The 11,635-nt window shown below is 46.0% G+C and overlaps 1 protein-coding gene across 1 annotated transcript; it reads left to right on the plus strand.

Annotated features, from left to right (window-relative positions):
- Window positions 1–291: 291 nt before the first annotated feature.
- Window positions 292–11,250, plus strand: LOC129518191 (holocytochrome c-type synthase). The gene is made up of 7 exons (XM_055338207.1): window positions 292–427; window positions 988–1,129; window positions 3,431–3,582; window positions 5,881–6,029; window positions 6,885–7,004; window positions 9,118–9,204; window positions 9,758–11,250. Exons 2-7 carry the CDS (start codon window positions 1,018–1,020, stop codon window positions 9,954–9,956), a joined length of 819 nt encoding a protein of 272 aa, XP_055194182.1. The 5' UTR covers window positions 292–427; window positions 988–1,017; the 3' UTR covers window positions 9,957–11,250.
- Window positions 11,251–11,635: the final 385 nt, after the last annotated feature.

Here is an 11,635-nt window from a genome sequence, read left to right on the forward strand (position 1 = left end):
GAGTCATTACTAGAACTCACACTGATGGGATACAATTTAAAAGATAGAGACTTTAAAACTAACACCTCCAGAGCAACCCACCCGCGGCTTAGCGCAGAGCCCCACTCTAGGGAAGTCTCCACCCCAGCCGACGGTCTCCCCGCCCACGCTGGCCCGGAGGGGCGGGGCCAGGCGGCGGCCCTCGCGCTGATAGGTCGAGGCGGGAGGGGGCGGGCCGTTTCGCCCTGCTCCACAGAAGCCGACATTTTCAGCCCGCGCTCCGCCTCCCGCGCGCCCGGAAGTCCCGCCTTCGGAAAAGGAAGTAGCGGTGCGCTGGAGCGCCAGCGGTGACCGCGACGACAGCGGTGACCGGGCGAGGAGAAGGCAGCAGCGGGTTGCCGATTAGAGGCGGGGCCGCCTCCTCGGAGCGGCTTGGGACGAGAGTCAGGTGCGGAGGGGCCGGCGGGCTGAAGCCGGTGGGCTTTGGGGTCACGGACTGGAACAGGTGGGACGCAGAGGGACCGTGTGAAGATGACTTTGTCCCCGTTACCCCTCGGAGGTCCTTTCATTCCTTCCTTTCTCGAGTCTCTTTTCTGCGCTTTACCCTTCCCTGATTCCCAGACCTTCTCTAAGCCCGGGTCTGCGGTTCAGTCTGGATTCCCTTCTCCCATCAGGATCACCACAATTAGGGCCCCCTGTTCCCCACGGACCTACACTCCTCGGTGACGTAGTCTCTCAGGGACCCCCTTCATCTCACCCTCCCCAAAGTCCGCACATCGTAGGAATGTGCACCTAAAGAGTGATGTGGTGTAGTTTTCACACTAGTGTTTCCCAAAGGGGCTAATACATTAAAGCTATCCCTCAAAGTGGATACCCTGCCCTGTAGATTTACATCGGAATGACAAGGAGAAAGAACAAGAGTTAGGCAGATTGAGAACACCAAGGGAGTGGTGGGAGCCCAGACATCAGCATTAATCTCTCTCTTTGCTTTGGCACCTTTGAATTTAGAATTGCTTGGATTCAGCACCGCTTCCAGCCATGGGTTTGTCTGCATCTACCCCTGCTGTTGCAGTTCAGACCTCAAATGCTTCAAATCGTCAGACAGCATCCCCGCCTTCAGGATGTCCCATGCATGAAGGGAAAGTGAAAGGTAATCAACCCTTTATCGAGAAAATAAAAGAGGTTTCTCAAAAGCATTTTAAGGAAGAGGTAGCATAACATTCTAGTGAGGCAGTGAGTTCTGTTCTTTTGGTGCTATTTACAAGGTATATGACTGTAGACAAGTTACTTTTCTAAGTCACAACCAGTCATCCAGAAGATGAGGATATAATAATATTTCACAGGGTTATTGTGATGGTTAATTAAGATGAATGAGTGCAGCGATTGCTCCATACGTTAGCCCTTACCCCCTAAAGTTTGCCATCCGTGGTTCTCAACCTACTGGCAACCCCCATTCCCCAGGGAACATCTGGCAATGTCTGGAAACATTTTTGTTGATCAAAACTGAGAGGAGGTGGTGCATCCAGTGAGTAGAAGCCAAGAGTTCTGGTAAATAACCTACAGTGTGCAGTGTACCTTTCTGCAACAAAGAATCACCTGGCCCCAAATGTCAAGAGTGCTAAGGTTGAAAAACCTAGGTCTAGATCTGTCTGTATTTGTCAAGGCAACTTTACATCCATTTGATTATCCATCCTTGTGAAAGTAAGTCATCACTTATGGTCTTGCCATTCTTTCCTTAGGTGCAGAGGTGAGAATGGAAAAGCTCTTATTCCTCACTGGTCCACATTTGCTTTAGATTGTTTATACAAAACTATGGCCTGAAAAACACTTCCTTGCGTTGTCGTCTTTCATTCCCTTGATCATTGAGCAAGAATTTTCTCACTACCCTCTATGTGCCAAGCACTGGTGGGTTTTGTTTTTGCACTGAGAGAATAGCAATGTATAGAACACTAAAAACCTTTGCCTGATGGAGTTTACATTCTCATAATCCTGTATGGTAGGCTTTTTCCCCCTATTTTATATTCTACGAACTTAAAAGCCACACAGCTAATAAGTGGCAAAGCCAGCAAAAACTCTGTGACCTTGGACAAGGACAGACTCAGTGTTCTTCCAGGGTTTCTCTGTACAGGAAGAATTAAAACAGACAAAGCTTGGACAAAGCTGTTGTGTTCCTGCCCTGAGTGTCCCCGGGTAGATAAGGTTTAATTTCATTTACTGTGTGTCCAGAAGAGCTGTCAGTCAGATTGGTTTCCATTAGTAAAGAATGTGGGTATTTGTAGGCGACTAAAGAGGCTCCTTGTTATATGAGAAAAGTAACAGTATTTTCTAACACCCAGGTGGGGGCAGTGACCCAGAAGAGATTGGCACTTTGAATGGTGGAGAGGAAAGGTGGTATAGCAAGTCTCCCTTCACCCCTCAAGTGGAAAGCTATACAGGGTCGTAGGGAATGAGGGTCTGCGAGGAGAAACAGAGGCAAGGAAGGGAAAGGAAATTTGTCTTTGGCATGTAAGGCATCCAGCACATTCTTGGCATCACAGCTGCTGCCTGACACAAGGATCCCTACTTGGGCAGCTGTCTTCCTGGACCGTGGCTCTCTTGGAGCCTGCCCCCTCTCCTCAGTCTAAAACAAGCTTCTCAGTCTCATACTTGCTTCCATTTGCACCCTGGATTCTTGGATATCATCTGCCCTTCCTGCTGCTGCTCCTTAGGTTCAGACCTCCCTTCTTAAGTGTCACCTGGATCCTACGTGGATTGTGGAGCATTTGCTTTAACGTGTGCCTATTCTTGCTAAACGCTTGCTATCAACTGATGGGGAATAGAACCTCAGCCAAGGGGTAGTTTTCTGTGCCTTGTTTCTGTGCTGGAGCAAAGCACAAGCAGAGTGGCATTCAGACTTCTGTCCAGGAGTCTTTTTGAAGGTTCCTCTGCTCATTTTCATCTCCTGTCTCTAGTACCTGAGAGAAGACATCAGTAAGCCTGGCCTCCTGTGTCCTGATCAGGCCTGGACCTTGTCTGGAATTCGCAAATTGAAAGTCAGGGAGACCTGGTAAAACATGGCTGGGTCTCTGCTTGGGTTACTCTGCAGCAGTTCACTGCTGGGAACCCAAGCAGGTACCTTCAAGCCCACTGGCTGAAACCATGGAATGAAAAATACATTCTCTTGGAAATGTTGAGGAGTTTTTTTGGTTTATTTTTGCTGGGGGTGTGACACAGTATGGGAATGGGTACCTATTTCTCTTTCAAGAGGAAGTAAATTTATAAAACCTTTTCCTGGCCTTTAGGATATTAGAATGTTAGCTAGCTTAGCTCTTGGCAGCTTGGAATAGTAGAAACCTGACTATGCCTTTGATGGTGATCACTGGTCAGAAATCCAGCTTTTTAGAGCCCAGATCGAGAGAGCCAGATCTCCTGCCTTTGTGGTGACACTGTTTTTATGCTTGATTTATTTCAGGCTGTCCAGTGAGCGCAGAGCCATCTGACCCAACTTGTGAGAACAAAATGAACTCTGTGCCTGCCCACCAAGATCGTGCATATGAGTACGTGGAATGTCCTGTTATGGGAGCTATGGCTGAGAATAAGGAGAACCTAGATCCTTCTAATCTGGTAATTCTCACTCTGCCCCTCTTCCTGGAACTTTTTCACGGAGAGATGCTTTTATGGACTCCTAAGACAGACTGCTGACTGCTAGGATTAATTCTCCTTTCCTTTTAAAATAAAGAAGTCTCATTTTCCATCCACACTGAAAATCCAGAAAGCGTCACTAACTGTAGTTTTGAGAGTGCCTGTTAAAGACAGCAGTGATCACGAAGTGCTAGAGTAGGTTGACTGGAAGGAAGCCAGGCCAAAGGAATATTTCCTTTGGGGATAAGTGGAAGGCAGGAGATCCCACTAGGAGTGCAGCTAGAATTGGTAAAGGTATTTCTGGTTTTGGGAAACCTCATAGGCGTGATGCCTGATTAGGGCTCTGCTTCCGACACAGCCAGGTGCCAGCCTATGTGAGAGTCACTGATGTGGTACAGTGTCATGTGGCAGCCACCAGTGGAATGCCATGGAGAAAGTAAGCACAAGACAAGCAGTGCCTCATCACATTCTGTGATAGACAGTGTAGGAAATGGAGGTTTCCTGTTTGAAATCACATTTTTTGGTGGAGAGACAAACTCAAATCTGTACTCTAGGAGGCCAGAACAGGGTTTTTTAGAAGGCCAGGGTTATCAAAAGTATTTAGAAATCTTGGCTAACATTTGAAGGAACTAGAAATATTTAGTCTGGAAGAGAAGCGGTATGGGATATGTGTGTATTATAATATATATAACAGTACCATCAATTGGGTGGTTTGTATACAACAGACAGCTCTTCCTCAGGCTTCCAGAGGCTGACAAGTCCTATTAGAAGGTGCTGGCAGATTCGGTAAATTGGGAGGGACACAAACATTCCGCTTCAACACTCAGTAATGACTCAGCCAAGCTATAAGGAAACTTCTGTGTTGAGGAAGGTGGCCAGGATTAGGGTTTCTCCCCCTTAGCACTATTGACATTTGAGGCTGGTCGGTTCCATGCAGTAGGATGCTGTCCTGTGCTCTATCGGATATTTAACAGCATCCCTGCTGTTCACCCACCAGATTCCAGGAGCACCCTCTTTTCTATCACAACAACCTGATATGTCTCCAGACATTCCTAAAAGTGCCCCCTGTAAGACTACTGTTCTAGATAATCTCTAATAGCCTAAGTGGGTCAGAACACGGGTCTTTTGGAATCCCAGAGACCTAGACTCTTACCCCAGGATTGTTACCTCGCAAGAATATTAATAACGGCCAACATTTCTTTTGGTTGTATCTATAGCCCTTGTGCTAAGCATTGTACACATGCTCCAGTAATCCTCATCACCACTCCACAGCCAGGAGTGTTAGTGTCCCTGTTTTCAGAGTTGAAGCTACCAAGAAGGAGCAAGGACTCAGTTTGCTCCACATCACTCAGCTAGGAAGTGGCAGGTCCCAAAGTGAATCCTAAGCGCCTCTGGCATGTGTCCTTAAACCTGTGGTGATAATGCAGGTAAAATGCTCAGTGTGGTACCTAGCATACCTGGTTCTCCCACTGCCATCATTCTCACCCGGGGCTGTATTGGGATTTTATAAATGTGTATCTGCTAGAGAATCCTTCATACTTTGAACACAGAAGAACCTCTAGGCCAGGGGTTCTCAACCAGGCATGACTTTTCCCCTGGAAGGACACTGTTTGTTGCAACTTGGGAGGAGGGGTACTAATGGGTAGAGACCAGCAAAGTTGCTAAATATCCTTACAGTGCTCATAACCCCATAACCAAAAGTTGTCCACTCCAAATGGCAGTGGTGCCTGGGGTGAGAACCCTGGTCCAGGGAAAGTGCAAAACAGTGTTGCCGCCCCTTACGTGTGGGAGGAAGGATTCTTGCTTGCCCTCGTTCCAATCCGGCAGTGTGATGGTGTCGCTACTCCTCTCTGATGTATTCAGCCTAAAGACAAAGCATCAGCAAGAGCCTAAAAGTATTTAAAAAGAAAGTGGTGTGTATATAGTTTATGAGACTTCCTCAGAAGAGTGAACAGTCATTTTTGAAAACCTCATAAAAAGGTTTTTAGAAACATCTGTAGTCGTGGTGTTAGTTTATACTTCTTAATCCTTGAGGAGAAAAAGAGAAAATGTAACTACAATGTGTATTTACCATTTGTGAGAACTTAAACAAAATTGCAGAACTCTGACTCTTCAAAACAGCCAAATTATCTGGGAGGTCTGAAATTTTGATGTCACTGGCTTCATAGGGAACCTGTACCTAGTGTGTGATGCATTACTTTCCAGAAAGTCATTAATTATATTGTTTGCTTCTACTTTATATCATATTTCCAACATTTTTAAAAAATCTGCTTTATTTAGATGCCACCACCGAATCAGATGCCGGCCCCTGACCAGCCATTTGCACTATCTACTGTGAGAGAGGAATCATCCATTCCGAGAGCAGATTCAGAGAAAAAGTGGGTCTATCCTTCCGAACAGATGTTCTGGAATGCAATGTTACGGAAAGGGTGAGTGAGCATGTTACTGAGAGTATAACTTTGCTCATTCAATGCATCTAAGAACTAAATGTGAAAGAAGTTTTCATCCCAAAAACATACAGTAAGATTTTATAAGCTAGTCAGTATAGAATATTCAACTGATTTTTCAGACTTAAAAGAATTTAAGTGCAAGGCTAGTGTACTAGTTGGGATTCTCCAGAGAAGCAGAACTAATAGGATGTGTGTATATTTATACATAGAGATTTACTATAAGGAATTGGCTCACGTGGTTATGGAGGAGGCTGAGAAGTCCCATGATCCGCAGTCAGCAGGCTGGAGACACAAGAGCTGACGTGTACTTCATATCCAAAAGCTGGCAGGCTCAAGACCCAGAAAGAACTGATGTTTTCATTCCAGTCCAAAGGCAGGAAAAAAAACAGTGTCCCACTTTGAAGGCAACCAGGCAGGAAGAGTTCCCTCTTATTTGCAGGAGGCTCATTCTTGTTTTTCCGTCTTCAACGGATCAGATACGGCCCACCCACGTTAGGGAGATCACTATGTTTAAATGTTATTCTCATCCAAAACACCTTCACAGACACACCCAGAAAAATGTTTGACAAATATCTGGGCCCCCATGGTCTAGTCAAGTTGACACATAAGGTTAACCTACCATAGCCAGTAGAAGTTTTTTAAAAAACACCTATTATGTCAAATACACAGAAAAGGTTGCGGAATCATCAATCAGTGGTACTGACTGAAAAAGTGTCACTTTATGGTCCCTTGATAAGTGTGTAGTTTTTGGTGACCCGGTGCAATGAGTATGTGGATTGATTTTATAGCATTATCAGTAAGGTTTATTGAGTTTTACCAAATGTTCTTTCCTAGGTGGAAGTGGAAGGATGACGATATTAGTCAGAAAGATATGTATAACATCATCAGAATTCACAATCAGAATAACGAACAAGCCTGGAAGGAGATTTTGAAGTGGGAAGCCCTTCATGCTGCGTAAGTATATTTGAGATCTTAAAAAACCACCCTTCCAACATCTTTCGTATTTTCTCTCTGCTTTCTAGAGTTGTAAGTTTTCATTCAAACAATGTGTTATTCTAATACATTGTAGGTAGCAGGCCTGTTTCAGGGACTGTTGTATGATAGAGCACTCCCACGCAGCTGTGTGAAACAGCGACCATTTTATTACGCTTGTGGATTTGGTGGGTCCCGAGTGCAGAAAGGACAGCAGGCATGGCTCATCTCTGCTCTCAACGTCTAGGGCCTCAGCCAGGTTCTGATTAGGGATGGCTTGACAGCCACGGGCTGAAATCCTCGGGTGGCTGGACCATTTCCTTGATGCTGGCTGTCAGCCAGAACACTTAACCCACAGCCTCTCAGTGTGGCTGCTTCAGCTGCCTCACATCATGGTGGCTGGGTTTCCAGAGCTAGAATTCCAGAAAGCTCCGGGGAAGCTGCATCTCCCTCGTTGACCTGGCCTTAGCAGTCCCACAAGCCTGCCCAGGTTCCAAGGGAGGGGCCATGGGCCCCACCTCTCAACGGAAGGAATGCCCTGGTCCATTCAAGACACAGCACTTGGGATGGGAGATAACACTGCTCTCTGTCCTGAGGCTGATGAAAAAAGCAATTCTGTTCCCTTAGCAGCATTGAATTCCTCGCTGTTAGGGCTAAACATCAAGAGATGTCTTAGCACGTTCGTCTTTTTCTCAGAGACAATAGGTAAATGCAGCCGAGTGTGTTGGCAGTCATGGACCGCCAGTCTGTTTGAGCGGTGGTCCTCACCCCTGAGCAGCGTCGCATGGCCCAAGGGTTCACTGAGTGCTAGGCCCCCACCCCCGGTGTTTCTGATTCTGGAGATCTGGGGTCAGGCCCAGAGGTGGCGTTTCTGGAACACAAATGCTGCTGGTTTGAGGAGTCTGCTTTGAGAAGGGGAGGCGTCGGGAATGGTAGCACAAAAAGCCAGACTCTATCGCCACTGGTGGATTACATTTTAATTTCTTGATAAAATGTGATTAACTTCTTGGCTAAAATCCACTGAATGACTTTGTTAAGGTGTTCTTTTTTTTAATATTTGGACTCTGAGGTTCGTTAGTGGCACTCCCTGGGTGTCCCTGGCTGGCCACCACACCTGGGAGGGGGTACATGTGAGGAGGGAAGGGCCCAGCGACCAGGATTCCCTTCTCAGTAACCCAAGGCCAGCAGGATGCAGATCTGTCCTCTCCCAGCTCACTAACAAAGTGACCCGCAAGCGTCTGCAAGTGTGTAGTGAAAGCCACCTGCTAACTACTTGTGGCGTGACTTCGGAGCACAGAGAAGGCAAACAGGAGGTTGCACCTTGTCTGCTTCAGCCCCCATTCTGGTCATTTCCCAGGGTCCCTCAAAGACCCCTGCTACAGCCCCCAGGAGATCGCGTGCCTGGGTTGACCACTCAACAAAATGTCATTTTACCTTCCTCAGAGGGGACCCTCTTGAGAAGAGATGCTAGTGAGTAGTTGATAAAGCAACAAGTGAGGGGACTCCGATGGGCCTCACGTAGGGCTCAGTTACCCTGGGCCGTGTTTTCTCCCACCCATGTCCTTCAGCCCCGCAAGGCTAAAGTCTCTCCTTACAGTGACAGCACCTGACAAGATAGGGACATCTCGGATTCACTTACTTAAACAGCTGGTCCAGCACTAATTTCATTTGTTCTCAGGGATTCGTCCAGCGTTTTTCTTCGTAATAGCTTGTTCTTTGGTTTCAAATGAAGACTAGAGGATTTTCTTTCATTCATCTAAAAAATAATCCAGCTGCAGTATGTGAAAGTATAATGCCCAGTACTTAACACTTTTTTTCCCTGAGAATACCTATATCCGCCCCCCAAATGGAAAGTCCACTCCCTAACTCCTGCAAAGTACAGCACAGATAATCAGAACATACTTGATGCAGAAATAAAGAGCAGTATTTTGAACGAACAGGGATATTTCTTTGAATTGTTTTGAAAGTACTTTCACTCTGTAAATGTGAAATTATGTAAAATGCATACTGAAAAATGCATGACAAACTGCAACATCACAGTTTTTAACAGAGGGAAAAATATTTGAATAGGCTTTTCTTGTTTGCGAATTTCTAGGGAGTGTCCCTGTGGTCCATCATTGATCCGGTTCGGAGGTAAAGCGAAAGAGTACTCGCCGAGGGCAAGAATTCGTTCCTGGATGGGGTGAGTGGTGGTACAGAAATGTTATTTTACCTTCCTCAGGTCAGGGTCTGCTTTCTGTTGGCCCCCAAACCAGACAGTCTGAGGACTGCAGTGCCATCTTCCACAGCGTGATCAGTATTCAGCTGTAGATTTCCTCCTCTTCCTCAGGTTCACCGCTTAGGGGGCAGATGGATCAGGGTTTCGTGTGTTGCTCCCAGTCTGATTATCGTAGCCCAAGTTGAGTTGTCTTCTGTTTTCTCAGATCTGTTCTCTTACTCCTCCCCTGATCTTTCGGCATCTGAGCATCCCTGTCCTCTCTTCCAGTGTAGACACGTCCTTTGCTCACACTTGGGTCCGTCCAGCCTCTCAGCTGACCTCCCTGGCCTGCATCTCTTTTCTGTTGACCATATTGCCTTGCAGGCAGACGAGCTGTCATGTGACCCGGGCTCATCACGGTTCTTTGGCACCGGCTCCCTTCAACACAGTAGACTGATCCTCCAAGCCTTGCTCCCCGGTTAGATGTTCGGCCCCGAGAGTGAGCGTTTTCATGCTCACGAACACGTTTTCATTGCAGGTATGAGCTGCCTTTCGACAGGCACGATTGGATCATCAACCGTTGTGGGACTGAAGTCAGGTACGTCATCGACTACTACGACGGTGGCGAAGTCAACCAGGACTACCAGTTCACCATCCTGGACGTCCGGCCCGCCCTGGATTCCTTTTCGGCCGTGTGGGACAGAATGAAGGTTGCGTGGTGGCGCTGGACTTCCTAACCATTGCTTTGTTAGACATGGGAAAATAGAAACTATTTTTTTTTTCTGAGCAATACATTAAACTATTTTCCCCAAACTGAATTGCTCTCCTGGTGTAATGGGAATGTCAAGTGGGTACTGACACCATACACTTCACGTAGGGAGGGTTCCCTACACCGTGTTCATTTGTTTTTACCTTGCACAGTTTTTAGCAGGTCGTTGGAGGTTTCCTTCCAACTTGGCTTAAGTGGGAAACAGTCCCTTGGTTTTTCTTTTAGCTGCAGTATTGCCAATGTATTTAATCTAGAAAAGTAAAGGTGTGAAAAAATTTTTTCCTTATAATGTGAAGAGAGCTACTTTTTTCTTTACTATTTCTCAGGAATACTTGAGATGTAGGCCTGAAAGCCCGTGTTATGCTGAGGAGTTTTTATCTGGCCAAATATTTGAACTAGTGCTATTCATCATAGAGATGTAGTTCTGCCTTTGAAAAAGTTACACCAGCATTTTCATTGACCCCACAGGGACAGTACTCCCTTAAAAGAATGCAGAGGAAGATGCTGGAAATGTACTCGGCAAAACTAAGGCATCTTGGCTCTGGATTCTCCATTGTGAGAATTTTTTAGGCTGGACCTTGTTATAGGACAGTTTCACCTGCCCCGTAATTTGAGGATGCACGTGCACTGGAATAGAGGTTTTCACTTCTTACAGATTTTCACTTTAATTCCGACTGTCCCGATATAGAACTCTGCTCCCAGTAAGCACGTCTTCTAGCCTGTGGCATTGGCCAGTTTATCCCAGCTCTGAGTCCTGCTTCTCCTGCCTGAAGCACTCCTCCAGTCAGCATAGCCAGAACCTTGAAGGTTTGGTGCAAGTCCCGGCACCAGGATGGTCCCTCTCCAAAATACGATTCTATTTTGTCGAGTGTTAGAATTCACAAGAAGAGTATTTTTTCCCAGATGCAGGAAGTTTGCATCAACTCAGTCTCTGTGCAGACTTGTTTTTAAGGGAGCTCTAAGTTTGCCGTTGAAACTCTCCCTACCAGCGATCCATAAATTGGTTCTGCTTAGAGCAGCATGTTACAAATGAGTGTTGGCTTTTTTTTCTTAAGTGTTGATCCCATGAATTCTGTTGATTTCCCTGGAGTCTATCCTTAAGTTAGGAGAAGGAACTGGAAGGCGGGAGTGATTCATTTGATATTGATTTCTTTGTTGTGCCAGTTTTCTGTGGTGTTTTTGAAATCCAACAACTTGAAACTCTTCTACATGTCAAAATATTTGTATATTTTAAAATAAAATAAAGCTGATAGTTAACAGGTTTGGATTTTAAGAGTAACTTCACATGTTGCAATTGTTTCTTCGGACAGAGAGGATCTTGACAGAAGTGATGCTCTCATCTCCCTGCTAGCAGCCATTTTCACTGTGAATCCCATTTTAAACTACCGAGAAAAATAATCACTTGGCATTTTTTTGGTCCTCAGTGTTACTTGAATAAGTGTAGGATAAGGCATCGCTATGGGAAACAAAGTGTTGTAACTGGAAACTGAAAACGGAGCCCTAGGCAGGGATTCCCCCCTTCTAAAGAGCTATATTAGTTCTTGAGAAAAAGCACCTCTGCAGGAAACTGTTGAGCAAAACTGAGGACAAGATCAGTAGCCCTCCAACCACCCCTGGAAAAGACAGTAGCAAAAGGGGCAGCCCTGA

Source organism: Nyctereutes procyonoides, unplaced genomic scaffold, assembly GCF_905146905.1.
Source record: "Nyctereutes procyonoides isolate TBG_1078 unplaced genomic scaffold, NYPRO_anot_genome, whole genome shotgun sequence".
Taxonomy (NCBI): domain Eukaryota; kingdom Metazoa; phylum Chordata; class Mammalia; order Carnivora; family Canidae; genus Nyctereutes; species Nyctereutes procyonoides.